At 32.1% G+C, this 25340-nt stretch overlaps 1 protein-coding gene, 1 long non-coding RNA gene and 2 pseudogenes across 2 annotated transcripts; all 4 read left to right on the top strand.

The window, feature by feature from the left end:
- The first annotated feature begins 11818 nt into the window (after nt 1-11818).
- On the top strand, nt 11819-12966 carry LOC109129098 (putative F-box/kelch-repeat protein At3g22730 pseudogene; annotated as a pseudogene).
- Nucleotides 12967-14154: 1188 nt separating this feature from the next.
- LOC104748451 (nicotianamine synthase 1 pseudogene) lies at nt 14155-15028 on the top strand (annotated as a pseudogene).
- Nucleotides 15029-17404: 2376 nt separating this feature from the next.
- LOC104746745 (uncharacterized) lies at nt 17405-19048 on the top strand. The gene is made up of 5 exons (XR_760956.3): nt 17405-17899; nt 17994-18190; nt 18440-18707; nt 18802-18827; nt 18958-19048. It is a non-coding gene; the product is annotated as an uncharacterized LOC104746745 (long non-coding RNA).
- A 1330-nt stretch (nt 19049-20378) lies between these two features.
- On the top strand, nt 20379-21302 carry LOC147926586 (uncharacterized). Its single transcript, XM_087487109.1, has one exon. It carries the CDS (start codon nt 20379-20381, stop codon nt 21300-21302), a length of 924 nt encoding a protein of 307 aa, XP_087343235.1.
- Nucleotides 21303-25340: the final 4038 nt, after the last annotated feature.

Raw genomic sequence — 25340 nt, 5'->3', positions numbered from 1 at the left:
TCTAAATTAATTAGTTCACTTAGCTGTCAATTTTCTTGTATTTAATTGCATCCTTATCTCAATTTATACTACAATGTTTTTTCATTAATTAAAATCCTTTAAATTTGTCATTTTCTTATATCTAAAAACACAATTTTACACATTATCTTTGGTTTGATTTGGTTTTATCTTCTTGTAGGGTATAGTATTTTTATTAAGTATGAATTTTATGGAAAAAAAATTCTAAATATTTAGTTTTATTAAGTGTTAAAAATTAAAAAAATGGGAAAATGGTGAGCCAAAAATGGCATTTTGAAAAACAATCCCTATAAAAAAAAAGCAGAGGGAATATGTTTCTTTTTTTGTGTTTAAGATATTTGCACTGAATGACTTGAACCAAGATTATGTGAATTAATAACAGTCCTATTTAACTTAAGACTTACACAAACAATACTAATATTTCACTTTTTATTAAACAAATGAACAGAAATTAGAATTTAAGGAGGCTCTGACTTCTCTCCTCTATCTTAAAAGAGTGATAAATGGAAACAAGACATAAATGATAAGGGACCTCATGAGTCATGAGTGACCTGCAAAATGTGGCAAATTCATCATTATTGAAATATTGGCAGGAGGAAGGTGTGCTCAACGTACATCATTCCATGGATCCTTTGTTAACATTAAAATAAGTTGGTATATTTGTTAGGACCATGATTTGGTCAACGCTTTTTATCTGTGGTTCGCTTATATATATATTATATATATCCTCTCTTCTTATAATTTTTTTAAAACTTCATATGTTAGTTTATTTTTTAATTTGATAAATTTTGTTTTGTTGGCAATATAAATCAAATTTATGGATCGTAAATGGCAAAGTAATCTATTGGACGGAAATCTAGAAAATGAAAATTTGCACTTGGACTCTTAACTGGTTGATGGATTGGCGTTGTAGTTTGACAGACAAGGAATACAAGAAAAATATAATGAGGCGTTACACTCTGATAAACAAGGAATATAAGAAGGAGAAGAAGAAAAAAAAGAATTGTGAAAATTTAACATAATGAGACTTGAAAACCTATACATATATATTTTTGGTAAATATATCTTCCAATTTTTCTTTTAGATTCAACTCAAATTGGTTTCTTGGACATGAGTCATGAGTGTCAATCAAAAACTGGTGCGAGCTAGAGTCAACCTTCGTTGCTGCTACTTGTCCCAAGGCCACAAACATTTTAACAAAAAAAAGATAGGAAGTAAACAAAAAAAGGCTTGCATAAGTTATTATTAACAAATCTGGTTAGATTTGATTGTCTTGCTTTGCAAATCTGGTTAGATTTGATTGCGTTTTGAAGACTTCTATCTAGACGTTATGAGACGCTGTAGTCGTCATCGTCGTATCCGGAAATGTTCGAGTCTTGTTTGCCAGGTTATGAAGTTTTTGGTTCTAGTTTCGAGAGATTGGCTCTCATATTGATAGGAGGTGGTGATTGTTATTTTTGGATTGGCCTTGAGCATCCTTGGTAAAACTCAGCTACAAAAGCTTCAGAAGAAGAATCCTTGCGTTTTGAGACTAGTTTATTTCTTAAAGGTTCTGCCTAGATTGCCTATGTTTTTAGCTTTTGGGTTCATCCTCTTTCCAAAGTTAAAATTAGTTGTTTTGTTTGTTTATTTTCTTAGTTGGTGTATCTTATGCTTCCGGGGATTTATACTCGTCTGCCAGCTTTGTTTCCTTTTTTTGGATTTTAGATTCCGGGGAAATTTTGTCTTCCGCCGGCTTAAATTGTATCACAATGTATTCCACCCAGTTTTATTAATATTACCAGATGACAAAAAAAAAAAGTTATTATTAACAACTCGTTTGTCCAAAAAAAAAAAGTTATTAACAACTCATCAAACTAAATTGCTAACCCCTTAACACACTGGTTTTTGTTGTGGTGAGAGAAAATAACATGATCCAATCTCACGTGGCTCACATCAACGGCAAAGGACGGACCCACAATCTTGTTGCTGCACCTGATGGTTGGTCTGGACTCTGGACCGGACCGAAGAGCTAGCTACAGAAAAAGGTACGAGATAATACGTGGTCGGCAGCGAGTGGAGGAGTAACGGTAGTGGACAAAAGGGATAACCTCAGCAGAATTGGTCTCATTTGGTTATAAAGAAAGAGAGTAGAATTCTTGATGTGGATACTAATGTTCTCTCACCCTTTCGAATTTATTTCATGTGTTATCATTTTAAACTGTTTTATAAGTATTGTTTTTAGAAGCTATACAAGATTTTTGTTACGACTTCTATTGCAAAAATATGCATGCACACATAACGATATCATATTTTCTGAAGGAAGCTTAATTATTAGCATTGTTTTTTTTTTTCGTAAAGAGGCTATATGCGTGAAATGTATTTCTTTTGTGGAAGCCCTGATAAGTGATAATTAGAAGTAGTCCACCATGGTACTACATATTCATGCACTATTTAGTTTGTGTAACGTAGCGAATTGTGATTGAAAAGAGATATGGGTATGGCACTATGAAGTTGGATCGGATCACAAAATATTTGGGCCATTTTGATGGGCTAGACCTTGGGCGAAACTGAAATTCTTTTAAAACAGGTGTGATAGATTATTTGGCTGATGGATGGGTAAGTTCTCTCATAAAAGTTCGACATGTAATCTCTACCATGTCCCTAAGGTTGGTCCTTTCCTTTAACCACGATTATGAAAATTATTATTTTGTACTTCCTGTACTACATATAAAATTTAGAGAAATCATTGGTTATGTGTATGCAGAAATTTCTTGTCATGTAAATTTCAAAGTACAGTAAAACCTCTATAAATTAATAAAGTCGGGACCATGAAATTTTATTAATTTATAGAGGTTTTAATTTATCGATAAATTAATAATTATTAATTTATAGAGAGACTTTCCTAATTTGGTAAAATAATATTAAAAATAAGATTTAATCTTTATAACTAATATTTTTATAAAATCAATTTCAATGAAAATAACAATTATCATGTTTTGAAGATAGCACTCAAAGATTTTTATATAGAAAAATATTAAAAATGAACTCTAATAAAAATTAATATGTAGATATATACATATATTTATATAATTTTATATAATTATTAATTTATATTATTGATGGGACCATATATTTACAAAGGAGTTTCAAAAATATTATTATTTTATTATATTATCGAATAGTATCCAAAATTACACTAGTCCCAACTTGGGACCGGAGAAATTTATTAATTTATAGAGATTATTAATTTACCGAGTATTAATTTATAGAGGTTCTACTGTATCTTTGCCAATTAGGTAATGAAAGATCACTTGATTTAAGATTAAAAATGTATGAGGGTAAACTAATTCTTTGTTATTTTCGTAAACATCTGAAAGTATTAATTAGTAATGCAAAGCAGATACACAATAATCCTCATGTAGAGCATTTGAAATAGACATGTACATGCAATTTGCTTTGCGGTAGAATCCAATGAACATCCCGAAAATGTGTAGAATCACTAAGAACAACACTCCAATTCGTAGTATACATGTGTTGACCAAAACTAAGAAAGTTGTTTCAACAACTGTCAATAAATAGAAGACGATCTCCCAATTCCATCTGATTTCTTCTTCACACCAATTGTTGGCTTATGTATAATTCATTAGTTTATGTATGTTAAAGGTTGCTCATACTATGAGCCTCATAGTTCATACGTGAATTCTGTTTCGGTACACAAAATTCATATGAGACAATTATATATTTTATGTATGATTGAAACGGAAGCCAACTGTTGCAAAAAAAAAATTATTTATAACCGAACATATTGTTTGATAGCGTGATTCGTTGCGTCCTAGACTCATAATACACCCTAACTTTTATTGCAAATCACATGGACCAAGAAAATGGAAATCACATGGATTCCTCCTTATAAAAGGGAATGCCTCGTGTGAGACATATTAGAGAGAAATAAGCCTGAACTGGTTTCTTACGTACTGTCCAACGTGAGAAACAATTCGAAGACCCTAAAATGACTTCCATGGAAAAGGGAAACAAAAGATGAAGTATTTAATGCAACAATTTAATTTAAAAAAAAAAAGAAGAAAAAGAAAAAAAGCTTAGACCCTTAAAGAGAAATGCAATATTATTTCATGCCGATATGTGTGTGTATGCCCGCTTTTGGTTACTTGTGTATGAATATCTTATATAACATGAGAAAGTTTCCTCCTAACTTTGCATAACACGACGACATGTGGCAGCATACATTTTTGACACTTGTCCTCACTTTTCAATTATTAAATTATTTTAATTAATTTTTCTTAAAAGTACATATTTTTCATCTTCACCAAATTTAAATGATATTTCTATACTAAAAAATATATTGACAGTTATGCAATGTTCTTTTAGTAATTATATATAGGGAATATCAGTTATCAATATTTTCTATAATTAACATAACATTATAATTTTCCATAGGTATCATTTATCAATATTTTATATAATTACCATAACATAATAATTTTGCAAATAAGAAAGAATTAAATATTAATATTATAATTCTAGACAAAATAAATTTTTGATAATCTATATTATGAAAGATGTCCAACTCTCTCCATCTGAGTGACACATCAGCAGTGGAGAGAGTGACACCTATTTATCCTCATTAAAAGCAAAGAGACATATTCATATATTTATTCTTTTTATATCACAAAAACAGTTTCAATATTTACATTAAAAATTTAGAGAGGCTGATAATATGTTCCAAGAAAGTAGATGCACCACCAAAAGACAAAAAAGACATCGGGATTGAATCAAAGAGCCCCTTCTTCCTCTTGACGTAAACCATGAATCTATGGATATATGGTTTAAGAGTTACAATTTTGTTAATAGTTTAAAGAGTTGCAGCAGTGATAGAGATATTTGTTAATATTGTAGAGAAATTCATGAAATTTTTCTCCTAAAAAACACATTTTTTTGAAGAAGATTGGAGTTTTGTTCACTATCAAATGGAAGATAATTGAATAAAATTGTAGAATGCTGGTTTAGCAAAATACAGAGACAAAGAGGAATGAATTTTTATATTCTAATATTTAGAAGTTGTCAAAAGAAAATTAAATGAAATTCTTATTAAAAAAAAAAATCTAGAGTTATTTTTTGTTTTTTAACCTAAACATTAATTAAAATAAAACTCCTAGATTGGTTGCCCAAACTGGAGGAGAGTTGTTTACAAAAATCGTTTCCAACAATAGCAATCTAGAAATTCTAGAGTTATATTCAATAAATTGAAGAGCTAACATGAAAGAAAGATGTATATCTTAATTATATCTATTAAAAGAGTTAACCAAGCTGCAAACTTGATAAATTAAAATGTTAGTATTTCATAGTATATAACTCAGAAGCTAAAAAACTCTTTGTTACAAAATATGCATCTTTAGATCAAACTTTCATTTGGAATATTTTTTTAGAAGTTTTAGACAAGAATTGTAAAATGTTTAAGCTCTCAAAACAAAGTTGTCCATGCATGTATCTAATAATTCAATTGCAAAATGAAAAAACCTATTTGAAGTATTAAGAAATATCAAAATCAAAATTATATTTTTCAAGATTTCCACAATTAGAAAATAGATAAACTCTACATAAAAAAACAAATTAGTAGCAAAATTGTTTAAACACGGTAAGCCATAAGCCCGCGCATAGCGCGGATATTCATCTAGTCTTATATAATATGAGAAAGTTTTCTCCTAACTTTGCATAACACGACGACATGTGGCAGTGTATATTTTTGACACTTGTCCTCACTTTTCAATTATTAAATTATTTTAATTTATTTTTCTTAAAAGTACATATTTTTCATCTTCACCAAATTTAAATGATATTTCTATACTAAAAAATATATTGACAGTTATGCAATGTTCTTTTAGTAATTATATATAGGGAATATCAGTTATCAATATTTTCTATAATTAACATAACATTATAATTTTCCATAGGTATCATTTATCAATATTTTATATAATTACCATAACATAATAATTTTTCAAATAAGAAAGAATTAAATATTAATATTATAATTCTAGACAAAATAAATTTTTGATAATCTATATTATGAAAGATGTCCAACTCTCTCCATCTGAGTGACACATCAGCAGTGGAGAGAGTGACACCTATCTATCCTCATTAAAAGCAAAGAGACATATTCATATATTTATTCTTTTTTATATCACAAAAACAGTTTCAATATTTACATTAAAAATTTAGAGAGGCTGATAATATGTTCCAAGAAAGTAGATGCACCACCAAAAGACAAAAAAGACATCGGGATTGAATCAAATAGCCCCTTCTTCCTCTTGACGTAAACCATGAATCTATGGATATATGGTTTAAGAGTTACAATTTTGTCAATAGTTTGAAGAGTTGCAGCAGTGATAGAGATATTTGTTAATATTGTAGAGAAATTCATGAAATTTTTCCCCTAAAAAAAACATTTTTTTGAAGAAGATTGGAGTTTTGTTCACTATCAAATGGAAGATAATTGAATAAAATTGTAGAATGTTGGTTTAGCAAAATACAGAGACAAAGAGGAATGGATTTTTATATTCTAATATTTAGAAGTTGTCAAAAGAAAATTAAATGAAATTCTTATTAAAAAAAAAAATCTAGAGTTATTTTTTGTTTTTTAACCTAAACATTAATTAAAATAAAACTCCTAGATTGGTTGCCCAAACTGGAGGAGAGTTGTTTACAAAAATCGTTTCCAACAATAGCAATCTAGAAATTCTAGAGTTATATTCAATAAATTGAAGAGCTAACATGAAAGAAAGATGTATATCTTAATTATATCTATTAAAAGAGTTAACCAAGCTGCAAACTTGATAAATTAAAATGTTAGTATCTCATAGTATATAACTCAGAAGCTAAAAAACTCTTTGTTACAAAATATGCATCCTTAAATCAAACTTTCATTTGGAATATTTTTTTAGAAGTTTTAGACAAGAATTGTAAAATGTTTAAGCTCTCAAAACAAAGTTGTCCATGCATGTATCTAATAATTCAATTGCAAAACAAAATGTATTTATTCTTTTTTATATCACAAAAACAGTTTCAATATTTACATTAAAAATTTAGAGAGGCTGATAATATGTTCCAAGAAAGTAGATGCACCACCAAAAGACAAAAAAGACATCGGGATTGAATCAAATAGCCCCTTCTTCCTCTTGACGTAAACCATGAATCTATGGATATATGGTTTAAGAGTTACAATTTTGTCAATAGTTTGAAGAGTTGCAGCAGTGATAGAGATATTTGTTAATATTGTAGAGAAATTCATGAAATTTTTCCCCTAAAAAAAACATTTTTTTGAAGAAGATTGGAGTTTTGTTCACTATCAAATGGAAGATAATTGAATAAAATTGTAGAATGTTGGTTTAGCAAAATACAGAGACAAAGAGGAATGGATTTTTATATTCTAATATTTAGAAGTTGTCAAAAGAAAATTAAATGAAATTCTTATTAAAAAAAAAAATCTAGAGTTATTTTTTGTTTTTTAACCTAAACATTAATTAAAATAAAACTCCTAGATTGGTTGCCCAAACTGGAGGAGAGTTGTTTACAAAAATCGTTTCCAACAATAGCAATCTAGAAATTCTAGAGTTATATTCAATAAATTGAAGAGCTAACATGAAAGAAAGATGTATATCTTAATTATATCTATTAAAAGAGTTAACCAAGCTGCAAACTTGATAAATTAAAATGTTAGTATCTCATAGTATATAACTCAGAAGCTAAAAAACTCTTTGTTACAAAATATGCATCCTTAGATCAAACTTTCATTTGGAATATTTTTTTAGAAGTTTTAGACAAGAATTGTAAAATGTTTAAGCTCTCAAAACAAAGTTGTCCATGCATGTATCTAATAATTCAATTGCAAAATGAAAAAACCTATTTGAAGTATTAAGAAATATCAAAATCAAAATTATATTTTTCAAGATTTCCACAATTAGAAAATAGATAAACTCTACATAAAAAAACAAATTAGTAGCAAAATTGTTTAAAAACGGTAAGCCATAAGCCCGCGCATAGCACGGATATTCATCTAGTCTTATACTCCCTCCGTTTCAAAATATAGGATGTTTTAGTAGAAACACACGTATTAAGAAAAAGTTACTTTTAAAAAGTTTAACCAGTCATATCCAAGATTGCATAATATAAAATATAAAATTAATCTAAAAGTTGCATAGAAAGTTGGAAACATCCTATATTATGAAACAAAAATAATTCTCTAAACATCTTATATTATGAAACGGAGGAAGTATAATATGAGAAAGTTTTCTCCTAACTTTGCATAACACGGCGACATGTGGCAGTGTATATTTTTGACACTTGTCCTCACTTTTCAATTATTAAATTATTTTAATTTATTTTTCTTAAAAGTACATATTTTTCATCTTCACTAAATTTAAATGATATTTCTATACTAAAAAATATATTGACAGTCATGCAATGTTCTTTTAGTAATTATATATAGGGAATATCAGTTATCAATAGTTTCTATAATTAACATAACATTATAATTTTGCATAGATATCATTTGTCAATATTTTATATAATTACCATAACATAATAATTTTTCAAATAAGAAAGAATTAAATATTAATATTATAATTCTAGACAAAATAAATTTTTGATAATTAAAAATTTAAATATTAATATCATAATTTTGGAAAAAATAGAATGTCATGGTTATTAAATTCTTTACTAATTTCAAGCTATAAAAATATTATCATAAATATTTGTTAAAAAAAAATATAATATTAGTTTTATAGTTTTTGTGCAAAAGATCAAATCAATTTATTCTAAAATAATTTCAAGATATAAAACAATATGATATTTTATTTTCTTTAATAGTAATCATTAACACAATTTATTGCATACTAATTCTTTAAAATGTAACTCCCATGATGTTTGAAATTTTTTTTTAAAAAAAATTTCATCATATAAATACACTTTAATGTATTAATTGCAATACAATTTGTGTTTTACAAAAAAAAAAAACACAGACAAAACCTATGGTATATTTGTTCTTTGAAATGTAACCAAAAATAAATATCCATACTAAACATAACTGAAAAACCTATGGTATATATAAATACACTTCCATGATGTTTGACCAAAAATAACTGAAAAACCTCTCATACTACTATAAATATTTATATACATTTTTGAAGTACATTTTGTATTATACCCTTTAAGTTTAACTTATTTGAAAACTTATTTACAAATTTGATCCCTATATATTTGCACAAAAAAACTATAAGTTAAATTTGGAAAGTCAAAATCGATTACATTGATAATATACCTAATTTATCTCTACCAATAAATAAAAAATCAAAAAACTCAATTAAGTTTCTAAATTATCTCTACCAATATTCCTAAACTCAATTATTCCTAAAATATCTTTACAAATCAGTTTATGTTTTCTTTTTTAACTTAAAAGATTTAAATGTTTTAGTGAAAGAAAAAGAAATAATTAAGATATTAATAACTAAATATTTCTACAATATCTCTACAAAATCCTAAAATACAGTAAATAGAAAATAACTTAAACAGACACGGCTATTTAATTAGACGTTTCTTTATGTAAATATTAAATCTTTTGAATTGATTCATAATAATCATCATATTTGTTGACAAAAAAAAAAAAAAAAAAAAATCATCATATTTTGAAAAATCTTTTTGCTTGCTCAACAGTATTTACTGGATTTGATATCACACCTAACAGTATAAATTACCTATGAACGTCAATCTACAAAATAACCTCAGTCGTACCACTTTGTTATTAGTTTTTTTTTTTTTCAATTCTTCTATGCTAGAAAATAATAGATTTCTTCACAATCTAACATCACTAATATATATATTTCGTATTGTTTTTGTCTGCATCTCAATTGTAATAATTGTAATCATGGCAATAAAAGTGGGATCATAAGGTATATATGTTTTTTTTTTGCGTTTTTTTTATGGTCAAATTGGGTTTTGGATGCATCATAAAGAAAGAATTTAGATCTAAACTATACTAAAATTTTGCTAATCCCACCTGTTATTTTTTTTTTAAAAATGATGCTACAGATTTCTTAACCAGCTAAACCAAAAAGACTATCATCTTGGTCATCATAACTCATGAATATCATGGTGATGAACATCTTTTTATATATATCAAAACTTCTCATATTTTGTTTTATTTTCAGTGTTTAGTTTTTTCCCTTCTATATAACTGTTTTTTTTTTTTTACATATAGTTCTAACGAGATATTTGGAATTCTCCATTGGAGAATCTCTATGTTGATGTGAGATATAGAATACATCACCATAAGGAGATTAAATCTTTTACTTTCCAAAAAATATTTTCATTTTCATTTTCATAGATTTTTCTTTTGTTTTAAGGACTTAATTTAAAAAAAAATAGTTTTGTAAAAAGTAAAATAAAAATTCAATTTCATAAATATGTACGATCCTCCTTTTTTGATTTGATCTCATCTTTCAAGTTTTCTAAAACATTAGAACAATTGATGTGGATATAAAAAACAGAAAACTATTGTATGATTTTATTATACTATATGTATTTTTGATATTTACGTTTTAACCTCCCCAAATGATACATGTTTGACTAAAAATTATATTCAGCTACACAATATATATATTGACTAAATCAAATTTAGTCCTATGAGTAATATCAGCAATGTTACTTTGTGATAATAAACCTAAATGTGTGTAAATACCTCTTTTCCAATTTAACATATGCACAATATTAAAAAAACAACAATACTATATGTATTTTTGATATTTACGTTTTAACCTCCCCAAATGATACATGTTTGACTAAAATCTATATTCTGCTACACAATATATATATATTGACTAAATCAAATTTAGTCCTATGAGTAATATCAGCAATGTTACTTTGTGATAATAAACCTAAATGTGTGCAAATACCTCTTTTCCAATTTAACATATGCACAATATTAAAAAAAAAACAACAATACTATATGCAGAAAAAAATATTAAAGAATTAAGTAATTTTCCAACATGTGAATATAACAATCCCGTGTACAACGGGATCTAAATACAATAATTAAATAATCTTTCAAAAGTTTATTGTCATAATGGGTATTGCCTACACATTCTACTATAATTACTCTATCAATATTAAACATATCTAATTAAGTTGATTAAACAATTATTATGTAAAAAACAAATTTTCATGCGGGTTAAATCCTAGAAGTAACAATCAAAGTAAAATTATACAATCTTAGACATATTAAACAAAGCAAAAAAAAATAATAAATAAATAAAATTTGTATGTTTAATTTTTAAATTAAAAAATAGGCACGCGGTGTACTGTTGAAGGCATCATTCAAAATATAAGATGGTGGCAATCAAGATTCCAATTTGTTCAATTTGTCTTCACTAAACGATGTTGTAACAAAGTAGCTCATTTGTTAGCAAAATTTGGTTGTCTTAATTGCCAATTTTATTTTGACTGTTTTAGACCACCAGCTTGGTTAATTCAACAAATGTATGCAGACTTTATCAATTCATCAATATAAATCACTTTTCGACGAAAAAAAAAGGAAAGAAATAGCCAACCAAAAAAAAAATGTAAAATTAATAAACAGATCGAGGAAAAAAGAAAGAGCACTTAAACAAAATAGAAAAAGTTGTCTTGTCTCCCACGGTATAGCTAATTAAGACAAGGTTTTCTCCATCGAAAAAGGTGAAAAACTCAATACCCTAAATTCTACGTACCTAGAAAGCCAAGAGGCAGATTTCTACTACCCTCCTGGGAGATGATGCCCTATCTACCGCTGGATGTGGTCGAAGAAATACTGTGTAGGCTTCCAGCCGCATCTCTGAAACGGTTAAGATCTACATGCAAAAAGTGGAATGCTTTATACAAAGACCCACGATTCATTGAGAAGCACTTTTGTAAAGCTTCAAAGCAGTTTCTGGTTCTCATAATAAAGGAATTTAAGGTTTCTTTAATGAGCGTCAATCTCAACGTTGCTCCTCCAACTATAGAGTTTAAGGGTCCACTTGGCCTAAAGGATTCCTATTCTATTTCACAACAAGTCGATATAATCCATGTTTTTCACTGCAGCGGTTTGTTGTTATGCACCACCAAGAACGATAGACTCTTGGTGTGGAATCCGTGTTTGAGGGAAACCAGATGGATACAACTCAAAACTGGTAACATGATCAACTCTATGTTTTCCCTAGGTTACGAAAACAAAAAAACTTTCCATAGCTACAAAAAATATTGAGGTATGGTGATATTGATAATGACGACCCAAAGCAAGGAGTTGTTGGATCTGAAATTTATGAGCTTAGCTCTGATTCATGGAAGGTTCTTGATGACCTCACTCTCGAAGACTGTTACACACTTGATGGCGCGTCTTTGAAGGGGAATACTTATTTTATTTCTTTACATAAAAGAGACAATTCTGTATCATTACTTAGTTTTGATTTTACAACGGAGAGATATAGACGTCTGGGTCTCCTGCCACTCCAGAGTACTGAAGGTTTTATGGATCTATCCGTTGTTAAAGAAGAAGAACTCTCATTCTTATATCGGAGATTTCATTCATCAAAGATTGACATATGGGTGACCAATAAAATTGCTACGACTGAAGCTGCTGTGTTGTGGAGGAAATCCTTTACCGTGGATTTATACATTCACGATGCTTATTTTCCGTTTTCGATGACATTTTTAATCGACGTGGAGAAGAAAGTGGTCGTGTATTGTAATGCAGGTTTTGAGACCTGCAGGAAGAAGCAGATGATATACATTATTGGACAGGACCATGAATGTTACGCAGAATTCCCTTTTGTCAAGTCTACAAGTAATTCATGGTACCCAATAATTTTTAATTATGTTCCAAGTCTGGTTAGCGTCCAACAAGGTATTATAGAGACAATCGAAGATAATGAAACTTAGTCTGTTAAGATTTCTTTCTCTTGTGCATCTATCTTAACATTTTTGGAATACATTTTTGTGACATACTCTCTTATCTTTGTATCCAAACAAGTTCCAACTAAATTTTTTACAATTCTTACAACCAAACACAATCATTTTCTTATTTGATAATATTAATTTCCTAAAATCTACCTATCTAATTTAAATCAATATGTTAGATTAAAATTTAATTCTCCTTTCATTTTTATTTAATCGTATATTTATTTATTTTAATTATTATTTAATACATAAAGTTAATAAAATTTTAGATTTTTTCTGTATATGATGTGAATTGAATTTTTATAAACGGATATATATTAAAAATTGTCTTAGGATATTTGGAACCAAACAAGTATATCCACATATAGGGCATGAAAAACATTTTTGGAGTACAATAGGGTGCCATCACTTTTTGCCAACTTTGGGTCAGGTTTTTAACTAAAATTATAACCGATTCCATTATCTTGATCCTCCTTAAGATTTTCGAATATTTAGGGCCGATTTTTAATCCATAGCGTACTTATTTACATCCAATTAATGTCAATTAATGCTCATTGTATCTTAGGAAATATCTAATTTGCATGCCAAATTTTTAGGGCTGAGTTTGACAAAAAGAATTGATAACCCAAATTATGTAATCAGACCTTCTTAATCACATCCCTATAATATAGCAACTAATTCAAGATGAATACATCTTAGGAAATACCTAATTTTGCGTTTAATAAACAATTACATATTTGGTTATATCTTATTAGCTTTAAATGTACACTATTAATCCAATAATATCAATTGAGAATCATAATAAGAATATTTCATATCATTCATTCCTAAATCATAACTAACAAATCGTAAAATGTATATTCTCAACTTGCGAATCAAGAGTTTCTACAAAACTCTACCTACAGTGTGTATATATATATATATATAGATTCAATTTACCATCGACTACAAGCACCTCTAAACCATTATAGTATCATATCAACAAAATAATAAACCTGTGGTGTACCCCGGGGTAAAACCTAGTAACATATATAAAAGAAAATAAATAGATCTCCAGATGACATGATCAATCCATTGTGCCAGTATATAAAGGGGCGCTAGTACGAGGTTTAGGCCACAACACATAAGTTTTCTAAACATATCAAAATATCCCTTATAAATATTGTCGACATGGCTTGCCCAGAGAATCAATTTGTGACTCAAATCACCAAACTGTACGAAAAAATCTTGAAGCTCGAGAGCCTAAAACCTTCCAAGGAAGTCGATACCTTATTCGGACAGCTCATGACAATGTGCTTGCCCACGGATACACAAATCGACTTCTCAAAGATGAGCCAGGATGTCCAAGACATGAGATCTAATCTCATCAAGCTACGTGGAGAAGCCGTCGGATATCTAGTGCAACACTTCTCCACGATATAGGGATCTCTCGAAGACCCACATAACCACATAGATAGCTTCCTACCTACGCCAACTACCTCAACCTAAGTAAGCTCGAGTACGATCTCCTCACCCAACACACGACTCATCTCCCAACCAAGATTGCGTTCGTGGGATCGGGTACGATCCCCTCTTGTCCATCATCTTCGCTAAAATCCACTTGCCAAACACGATATTCCACAACTTTGACATCGACCCTCAAGCCAACGCCCTCGCCTCCCGTCTTATCTACGTGACCCTGACCTCTCCACTCGCATGATCTTCCACACCACTGACTTACTCAAAATGACCAGAGGTTTTAAGTGACTACGACTTGGTTTTCTTGGCTGCTCTTGTTGGATTGGACAAAAATGCAAAGGGTAAAGCCATTGAGCACTTGGAGAAGCACATGGCTCCTGGATCACTTCTCATGCTTAGGAGTGGTCATGGCCTTAGAGCTTGTTTATATCACATCATTGATTCTTGTGATCTTAAAGGCTTCGAGGTCTTGACTATTTATCACCCGATGACCAATGCAGTTGTCAACTCAGTGGTGGTCGCACGCAAGCTCGGTAGTCAAACCACGATAGTAATGGATAGTGAGGTTCGTAGCGGCCAGATCTGATGCAACTCAGCAACTGTGCCAATATATTTACAAGGTATATATATGACCAATAAATAATCCTGGAAGTGTGTGTTTGTGCCGTATTTATTTGTTGTTTTCATTTAATGTCTGTGTGTGTGGTGTTTTGTATTTTACGATCCGCGATTATTATATTAAGAAATAAGCACGAGTGACAGTGCTGTATTGCTAATCGATTTCTCGATCATTACATTAATATTTTTTTTTATTTTTTTTTGTCGATCATTACATTAATATTAATTGGTTGATTTCATTTTTCTACAAATAAACAATAGTATATATATGCCCTTCATAGATACGGAAATCAAGCACTCCTATACTAAAAGTCAAATTAAATTGTAGATTTAAGAATTCAGGTATGATTGATAAATATAAATACCTTTCAAGAATTTGGTGAACTATTAGAGAAATTTGTATATATATATCCTCAAAGAATTTTTGTTTGTACTATTAGAGAAATTTGTTTTCTTGGTCAATTTATAAATAGCATACATTATACGGTAAATACACAAACATCGAAATCAAAAAGATATATAATAGACAAGCTAGTAAGGTATTGGACTCGCGACGAACGGGATCTTGGTTTGGACTTTCGTGTGATGGGTGATATTGTACCCACGATTGTTCATCTTGGATAACGGGTAAGAGGCCTGGGCCGGACACGCTAAACGGGCCAAAGACGTAGCATTGATCGGTCCACCAAGCCCAATGAATAGGTTGGAACACGGAGAGGCATCCCACAAATCAGCTCGCAGCTCGGACTTTGTCAAAGAGTTCCGCAACTAATCGGATTGATTAGGGTGCGAGATTCGCGTAGAGAATTAACTAGGCATTGATTGTATGTAATGAACTAATATGAATACGTAAGGAGGGCCATTGTACACGGGATCGAAAACTTTTACGCTCGAGCAATAATATACATTATTTTAGCACTCAAAAACTCTCAGTTTAGTTCAGAATTTGAACGGTGGTGAGCTCCTCCGTTCGTAAACACTTTGGAAAGAGAATTTCGGTTTCAGTTCTCACAGGTGAGGAGATCAAATTTGATTTGTCGTTGGAGAGCTCCCAAGATTTAGTGTTGGTCTAAGTTTCCAATGGCTTGACACGTTGTTTGAGAAAAGTCACAACAAAACTTTGCTTGTATAGTTACTAAAAAAATTGTAACTATTTATCTTTTTTTGTGGCAAATTTACATTTGCTACAAATTTGTTTCAAAAATAGTTTGCGCCTATAGGGTGGTTGCAAATAAGATAGTGGTAGCAAATTGTAACAAATTTGTCACAAATAAAACAATGATAATTTGCTTCAATTTTGTTTCACTATTTTTGTAGCAGTTAGTTACAAATTCTCACAATAATATGTGTCCCCAATAGTTACATATAACTACATTTTATCTGTAACTCTTATAGCTACAAAAAATAACAAACAATAATGTAACAAATAGATATAACCTACTATTAGCTTTCTGTAACAAAATTATGATTATCGATGAATTATATTTATACAAATTATTTATATTTTTATTAATTATTTTTATGAATAATCTTTTACTTTTGGAATGAAATGATATTAAACTAAAAATACTATAATTATTATTATGAAAAATTCATTTAAAAAAAACTGTATTACAAAATAAATTTAAAAACATAATTAAATAAGAATACTCCTAAAAACTGTAGTGATACTCCTAAATAACATAATAAAAAAAAAACACTAATTTCTTGTGGGGATCATAGCCAATGAGCTCAAAGTCATCCGCAACAAAAGAATCTATATGTTTCTTCTCCGGATTTATCTTCAAAACCTGTAAAATTCAAAGATAAATAAAAATATCTTATTATATAAAGTTGGGTTTTCAAAGTTAGTCATTAACAGGATCATGACACGTGTCAAATTATCAATCTCAGATTTTGACATGTGTAAAAGTTAATATTTAATATAAGAATTTGCTTACAACAAAAATAAAATATTTTGTTTTAAAAAATATTAATAATGTAAAAAGATAATTATCAAAAATTACAGAATTTATGAAATAATACAAAGTTTTATAAATAATTATAAAGAGATTATATATATATATATATATATATTTCATAAAATTTGAAATTCTAATATTATTTACTTATTTTTAATTTTAAATCATTAATTCTACAAAAAATAATAGAAAATAGAATTAAGGGAAATATCGAGTTAATTATTAATTCAAAATTTTGTAAATACTCACTTCTATATAAACATAAATCATCTCATATTTAAATAATTTATTCAAAAATACTGCTTTCAACTTTTTAAATTGGAATTTTTTTTAGGGTAATTCTCAAAAATAGCACAAATTTAACTTTTTCTTCCAAACTTAGCACCTATTATTTTATTTTCCAAAATTAGATCTAATTCATTTTAACTTTTTCTTCAAAAATATCCTCTAATTAAATACTAAAACTAAAATTATTAATTCATTACAATTCTTTTACGCTCTTTCTACGTCGCTCTTCCACTAACCATCGCCGTCTCGTTGTTGATCGGAGATCGGAGCTTCGACAAAATCGTCGGCGATCAATTGAAGCAGCCATGTCTGGTGACATCCCCAGTTACGAGTTTTCGAAAATGATTCAATTGGAAGACAAGTCTGATTTCGAGAAGCTTCTCTCATCGGATTATCGGATCTCCGTAACAGGCTCCGGTTCTCTTCTCTCCAGTGCGTACATTTCCTCCTTTGTTATTAGTATCATTGAGATTCGAATCATGGGTCGATCTGTTCAGTTTGTGAGTTTCGGATGGAGTTACCAAAGATGAGACTTGGTGGTCTTCTACTAGAGATCGGGAGATTACTCCCTGGTCATCGAATTTGCCTCTGTAAGCTCAGTCAGACATCTGTGTAGTTGTGATTTAAACAATCCTAAAAAAGCTTGAATATTTAAGTTTGAGTTTGGGAATATTGGGTTTGCAGTTGGCTTTGATCTTGCTATCAAGGAAGAAAAAATAAGAAATGTCCTGAATTGGGTTTAGGTAAGTAGTGGGATGGAGGTGGCTATGATTGATGCAACAGCTAAGAGTGTAGGAGTGCCATTGTGGAAACTATTTGGCGGAGCTTCAAGTACTATTACCACCGACATAACAGTTCGGTTCTAACATTAGCTCTTGCTGGTACAAATTCCTTTTTTTTTTTTAATTTTCTGCATGATTCATAATGCTTATACGTACTGAGAAGTGCTCTAAAAGTAAAATAACAATAGAGTCTTACTTAGATTATATGTGTTAACACTTAACACTGCACTTATGGTTTTGAAGATGGAATTTTAATTTGAATTGTTTGTAGAATGGTAATATTGCTTGCAGGATTGTGTGTGTTTTCATAGATGTGGGTCTAAAAGTTGTTTGTTGGTCTATGCTCAGATCTCGATTGTTTCTACGGCGGAAGCTTCGATTATGGATTTAACATATAGAAAAAAGGTTTTGAAACCTTGAAGCTCAAGGTGTGGAAGAATCTTAAGGCTGACATAGAAGCTCTCCAAGCTATATGTGCAGTCCACCCTACTTGTTCCTTCATTTTGGATGCCAATGAGGGTTATGGTTGTGAAAACATTTCTATATTGTTTTGGTACTTGTATGATGTTTCAGCATTATAAGATTGTCACATGTTTCTATTAGACAAGTTGTTGAGGTAAATGTGATTGAGTTTGCTACATGTTCTCTTTAATTTCAAGAAAATTCAAGAAGGATTTCATTAAATTCTTGAAATATTTCTTGAATTTCAGGATGACTTTCATAAAAAAATAAAAAGGTGAGCTCTTTGGCAACTACCATGATTTGAATTTGAAGCCTTTACCAACTGTGTAAGAGAGTCAATTTGTCCATTCATTGTAACTATAACAATAAACATTAATACGTACACGGTACATATTAAACACCAGGCTGGATGCAAACAAAATTATTCATGAAGGATTGAGTGATGTTTAGGAAGGATCCTTTATATTCATGATGGCTTTCATAAAAAATAAAAAGGTGAGCTCTTTGGCAACTACCATTATTCGAATTTGAAGCCTTTACGAACTGTGTAAGAGAGTCAATCTGTTCATTCGTTGTAACTATAATAATAAACATTAATATAGGTTAAACACCAGGCTGGATGCAAACAAAATTATTCATGAAGGATTGAGTGATGTTTAGGAAGGATCCTTTATATTCATGATGGCTTTCATAAAAAATAAAAAGGTAAGCTCTTTGGCAACTACCATGATTCGAATTTGAAGCCTTTACGAACTTCGTAAGAGAGTCAATCTGTTCATTCATTGTAACTATAACAATAAACATTAATATAGGTTAAACACCAGGCTGGATGCAAACAAAATTATTCATGAAGGATTGAGTGATATTTAGGAAGGATCCTTTATATTCATGATGGCTTTCATAAAAAATAAAAAGGTGAGCTCTTTGGCAACTACCATGATTCGAATTTGAAGCCTTTACGAACTTTGTAAGAGAGTCAATCTGTTCATTCGTTGTAACTATAACAATAAACATTAATATAGGTTAAACACCAGGCTGGATGCAAACAAAATTATTCATGAAGGATTTAGTGATGTTTAGGAAGGATCCTTTTAATTCATGATGTCTTCCATGAAAAAAATAAAAAGGCATGGGCATGATTGCGCAAGCAAAATTGATGGTGACTCAGCCTGAAAAGAAGTTAAATTTTCTGAACTAATTCACAAGAAGAAGTGATTGAAATCCTTTAAAAGAAATGATTATGAGTAACCTAATCTATCTAACTTAATAAAATCCAAAGCCAACAATTAGCCAGCTTTTGTTCCTTCTTAACGTCCCTCCATCTAAAAGAGCCATTATTGTACACCACTTCACACCAATATCAGATTTTGCAGCCAACATTCGAGCAACTTTTGTAACCTAAACCCAAAGAGACAACAAAAAATTCAAGCATATCACAAAAAATATCAAGTCAAAAAGTGAAGATTACGGAATTATCCCTTTGCAAAAAGAAAAAAAAAAACTTTTTTCATCGCTCCCAGACACGACTATCGAGGAGACTTTCCCATCTAAGTTTTCCGGCGCCGGTGAGGCTTCTGCTCGCCGGCGTCAGGATCTGCTCGTCCTCTCTCCTGCTCGACAATTTCTTGTTCTCTTTAGTCCGATCTTTTTTAAGCTTCTTCCCCATTTGTTTCCCCTTTTTAACTCTTTTCAAAACCCAATAAAATTTATCCCCGATCTACACCAAGACCACCGTATCCTCCCACTGATCTATCACTTACAGAAGAGTATCTCTTCGCAAATCTCAGGGAACATAGTTAACCACCTCTTACTTTGGCAATCTCTTATGAAACTAGGATTTTCCCCAGTGGACCTAGATTTCTTCGTCAACTCAAACCAAGACCACCGGCTGCTTCTACCGACCTCTCACTCACCGGAGTTGCTTTCTCCGCCATCTTTGGACAGCCGTCTTTGCTTCTTTCTATCTCAACAATCGGTTCAACAACTAGGATTTTCCCCAGTGGACCTAGTCACCAATGACGAATCTTGCCACGGCCATTGCAGATTCCCGCTGATCTATCACTCTTTGGAGATTTCCCCTGTATCGCAGACCTCTCCACAAACCACGGGCGGCCGTCAGTACCACCATCCTTTGCGGCTTCTTCTTGGGAACCTAGGGTTTTCCCTAGTGGACCTAGGTCCCAAATTAGGCCCATTAGTGCAAAAACGATCCAAGCCCACTTATTCTTCTCAAGTTGGTGTAATTAGCAAGCCCAAGTCCACCTCTTCATCGTCCATGTCTAACCATCGCCAAGCCCTGTGCCGCGTACCTCTGCTCAATGGTCGAAGACTCCATTGGAGTAAGGTAACAATAGTGCTGCTTTGGTTAGACATATATCTTACTTGGAATCTGGCTTTAGCTATCTTTAGGTTTTTGAGGTTTGGTTATCAAGATAGACGGATCTTTGGTCTCTGTTCTTTGATCTGCTCTAGCAAAAGCGGTATTATTGATCTTGAACGCCTTATGTTCAATGACGAATACCAGTTAAGCTGGTCACCTGATGATTCCAAGCATCTTCTCCTAGCAACCCCCTTCATAAGGATCCCATACCAAATAGTATCTATTGCGTTTTCCCGAAGTGATCCAACCCTTATGCTTTGGGAATCAAAGCAACCCTTAACCGACTACATAACCATAGTTCCCGGAATCTTAGCTGACCTATTACTGCGGGTTATCACCCTGGTGGATATCGATGCTTTGACTCCTTGATATATCATGGTTTTTGTGGTTTTTAACCATGATATAAGAAGTCTTTTAGAGTCTTTTGATTTGTTTTCTAGATTGTTTTTGAGTCTTTACAGGTTTTTAGCATGGAAGGAGCAAAATGGAGCAATTTGGATGTTTTGGAGCATAAATCTTGAAGAATCAATTTGGTCTCGGATGAAAGCAGGAGCATCGACCGACACCAAGATAGGAGGCATCGATCGACACTCATCTCTGCCGACTCAAGACCCAAGTTTTGGAAAATTTACAAATCTGCCCCAAAGTTTTCCATATTTGCAACATAAGTCCCTGACGTGTTTTAGGACATATAAATAGTGTTTTTAGGTTTTCCAAACCCTTAAGTTGTATTCTATCAAGTTTTATTTTTCCTGCAACCCTGTGAGATTTTGAGAGCTTTTGGGAGAGAGATCTGTACTGCTTTGAGAAAAGAATTCTTAAACTCCTTCCTTACTCTTTTAATTTCAATTGCTTATTATTCAGAATCATGTTTTGTTCTTCATTGAATATGTCTGAGTAATTTGCTTGTTAGGTTTAGGGTTTTTCACAGGGATTTTATGAATTATTAGATCTGATTATTTAGGATTCATTATCTATCTAGATCTTCATCTTAGGTTGTTCTTCATATTAATCCTTGATTGGCCATCTAGAATTAATACTCTAGGAAAATAAATTGATATGAGAATATAATTGATTTTCCTGATAAAACCTTTTGATGAGCAAAATTATTTCTTGCAAAGAGATTTGATTTAATAATTTTGTGAACAATCTAAACCTGATTTTATTGCTGATTTTTAACCTAGAATTTTACAAAGAGATTTGGATTTTCTGGTTTTAAATTTAGATAATATTTGCAGTGAGAACTGATTTATTTTACAAAAGTGTTTAGAGTTCTAGATATGTTCTTAATTGTTTGAATCCTAATTTATTGATTGATTTATAATTCATAATTTCCTGAGAAATTCTCTAGACCTAGCTTTTTGATCTTCTGAATTTACAATAGCTTTTATTTAATATTTTGCATTGTTTTTCTTTATTTAAATCAGTTTGTTTAGCATAATTGAAAAACTCTATAATTTATTGTGTAGTCTTGAGTCCTTGTGGAATTCGACCCCTAAGTACTGCAGTGATCTCTTAATTTGAGAGAGTAGCTCTAGGGTAAATTTGAGCATATCAAATTTTGGCGCCGTTGCCGGGGACTCTTTGATCTACCATTAGATTTGAGTTTTTGATTTTGTCTAGATTTTTTCTTTTTATTTTCAAACTAACACGCTTTTGTTTTCTTCTCTCTTGTGTGTTTCAGGTGTATGCCTAATAAGCCTAACACAAGGAGCAACAAGACTGGTCCAATTCTGAAGCTTTCAAACCAAGAGTTGGGAAAACTTGAGCGTGAGAACCGAAAAGCAGCCAAATCTCTGAAGATGGTTAACCCAATCATTCTGATGCGAGATGAGGATGGTGCTTTGAGGGATCAAGAGGGCCACTTGCGCAATGAGCAGGGCCAAAAGATTGATGCTGAGGGCAATGTGATTGCTGAAATTGCTGTTGTCGACGAACCAGCTGATGGTGTCGACGGTGTCGATCGACACCAACCAGGTGGCATCGATCGACACCCACCTGCAGACGTGCGTGGAGCTGCCAACCACGTACAGAACCCAGTTCGACGACAGGAGAACAACCGGGACTTGATCAGGACCATTGCTGACTACAATAGGGCTGATCTGGTGTATGAGAACCGGTCTGCTATTGTTCCTCCCCCTTTTCAGAGGAATGATTTTGAGTTGAAGCCCGAGTACTTTCAACTAGTTGGGCAGAGACCTTTCTCTGCTTTGCCTAATGAGAAGCCTTTGGATCACATTGAGCATTTTGAGGATCTGGTGACTAGTATCAAGGCTAATGGAGTAACTGAGGACTTCATATTCTGCAAGCTCTTCCCATACTCACTTGCAGGAGAGGCATCTCAGTGGTTGAAGCAGTTGCCAGCTGGATCTTTGACATCTTGGCAACAAGTCAAAGTGGCTTTCCTCAACCATTTTTATGATGATGCAATGTCAGATGAGTTGAGAGTCAAGTTATCCACTTTCAAGCAAAGACCAGAGGAAGCTTTCAAGGCAGCTTGGGTGAGATTCAAAGCTTATCAGAGGGACTGTCCACACCATGGTTTTTCAAGGGTACAACTGTTGAGTATCTTCTTCAGAGGGTGTGACTGGAAGTATCAGTTAGCTTTGGATGCTGCAAGTCATGGGAATTTTAAGACAAGAATGCCAGAAGATGCTGAAGTTTTGATTGAGAATTTGGCTTCTAGCAATAGCACTAAGGGAGCAGATGCTAAAAGGAAGAGATTGCATGGAGGATTTGATTCAAACCAGTTAGCTTCTGTTAATGCTAAGCTGGATTCAGTGCATAATCTCCTTATGGGAAAGAAATCTGTTCATTTTGCTGCTGAGGTTGAGACATATGAGCCAGAACCTGATCAAGGACACCAAGAGGAAGATGTGAACTATGTGTATGGGAATCAGGGACAGCGGTTTGGAAATCAGCAAGGCAATAGGCCTTACAGTGGGAACTCTTCAGGCTACACTTCCAAGCCAGAGTATCAGCAGCAACAACAGAACAATGGCTATACAAGGACATATGGGAACTCATCTTATCAGTCTCCACCTCCTAAGAATTCTTCAGAGAGTAGAATGGAAGCCATGCTTGAGCAGCTTTTGCAAGGACAGGAGCAATTGACAGTGACATTCAATGGGAAGATTGACAATGTCTACACTGAACTGAATGGGAAGATAGAAGCATTGAATGTTCATGTTAAGAAGCTGGAGGTTCAAGTTGCACAGACTGCTGGGTCTGTCAAAAGGCAAGAGAATTATCTTCCAGCAAGAACTGAGTCAAATCCTAGACATGCTTGCAATGCCATATCAGTGAGAGATGAAGATGCTGGTGAAATTGTTTCTGTAGAACAAGGAGAAAAATCGGCCAATCTCTCAGTTTCAGATGATGGCATTGATCGACACCACCTGGGTGTCGATCGACACTCATCTCAGACGGAACCAAAAGCTGCGAAATCTCAGGTTCCAACAGTTGAAAGGGTCTACAAGCCTAAGGTTCCTTTTCCCAAGCCAAGAAAGTCTAAGCAAGAGATGGAGGAAGCTAGATGCAAAGCAATGATGGACAAGGTGATGATTGAGATGCCTTTAATTGATGCAGTAAAGCTTTCACCACCTCTTAAGCGGTATGTGAGGAGAATGGTATCCAATGGTTTGAGCCCTGAAGAAGGAGCATTTCTTACAAAAGATGTCAGTGCAATTCTGTTGAACCAGCCTGTACAGAGGAAGAAAGAGAAGAAGCAAGAGGTGGTTGTCTCTAAGGAAGTGAGTGCAATCATTCAATGTAAGACTGCTAAGAAGTTACCAGATCCTGGAAGCTTTGTACTTGATTGCTCTATCTCCACAGGAAGGTTTGCACACTCACTTTGTGACCTTGGTTCTAGCATCAACTTGATGCCACATTCTGTTGCTGTGAGACTTGGGATGACAGAATTCAAGCCAACTCAGATTTCTCTAATCCTAGCTGATCGCTCCCGAAGAACTCCTGAAGGTGTTTTAGAGGATATTCCAGTTAAGGTTGGCAACTTCATGATTCCTACTGACTTTATGGTGCTGAAGTATGATCAAGAGCCTAAAGATCCTCTCATCTTAGGAAGATCTTTCTTGGCTACAGCTGGTGCCATCATTGATGTGCAGAAGGGACACATAGCACTGAATGTGGATGGTTTGAGTTTGAATTTTGAGATGGATAAGCTGAGGAGGGCTCCTACTATTGATGGATAGACTTTTTCTGTTGAAAAAGTTTCTGCAACAAGAGCATCAGGCTCAGTGTCGATCGATGCCACCATGAGGGTATCGATCGACACCCCTCTAAGACCGAGACAAAGCTTGTCTAAAACTGATGCTCCAAGTCAGAAACCTGTTCCCAAACAGAAAGTCTCCCATTCCACCCTCCAGAGTCCTCAGGTAAGGCAAAGGT

The sequence above is a fragment of the Camelina sativa genome, chromosome 15, assembly GCF_030686135.1.
Source record: "Camelina sativa cultivar CO46 ecotype springtype chromosome 15, ASM3068613v1".
In the NCBI taxonomy this organism is placed as follows: domain Eukaryota; kingdom Viridiplantae; phylum Streptophyta; class Magnoliopsida; order Brassicales; family Brassicaceae; genus Camelina; species Camelina sativa.
The sequence above is the reverse complement of the archived record's forward strand: the minus strand, read 5'-3'. Positions and strand labels throughout refer to the sequence as shown.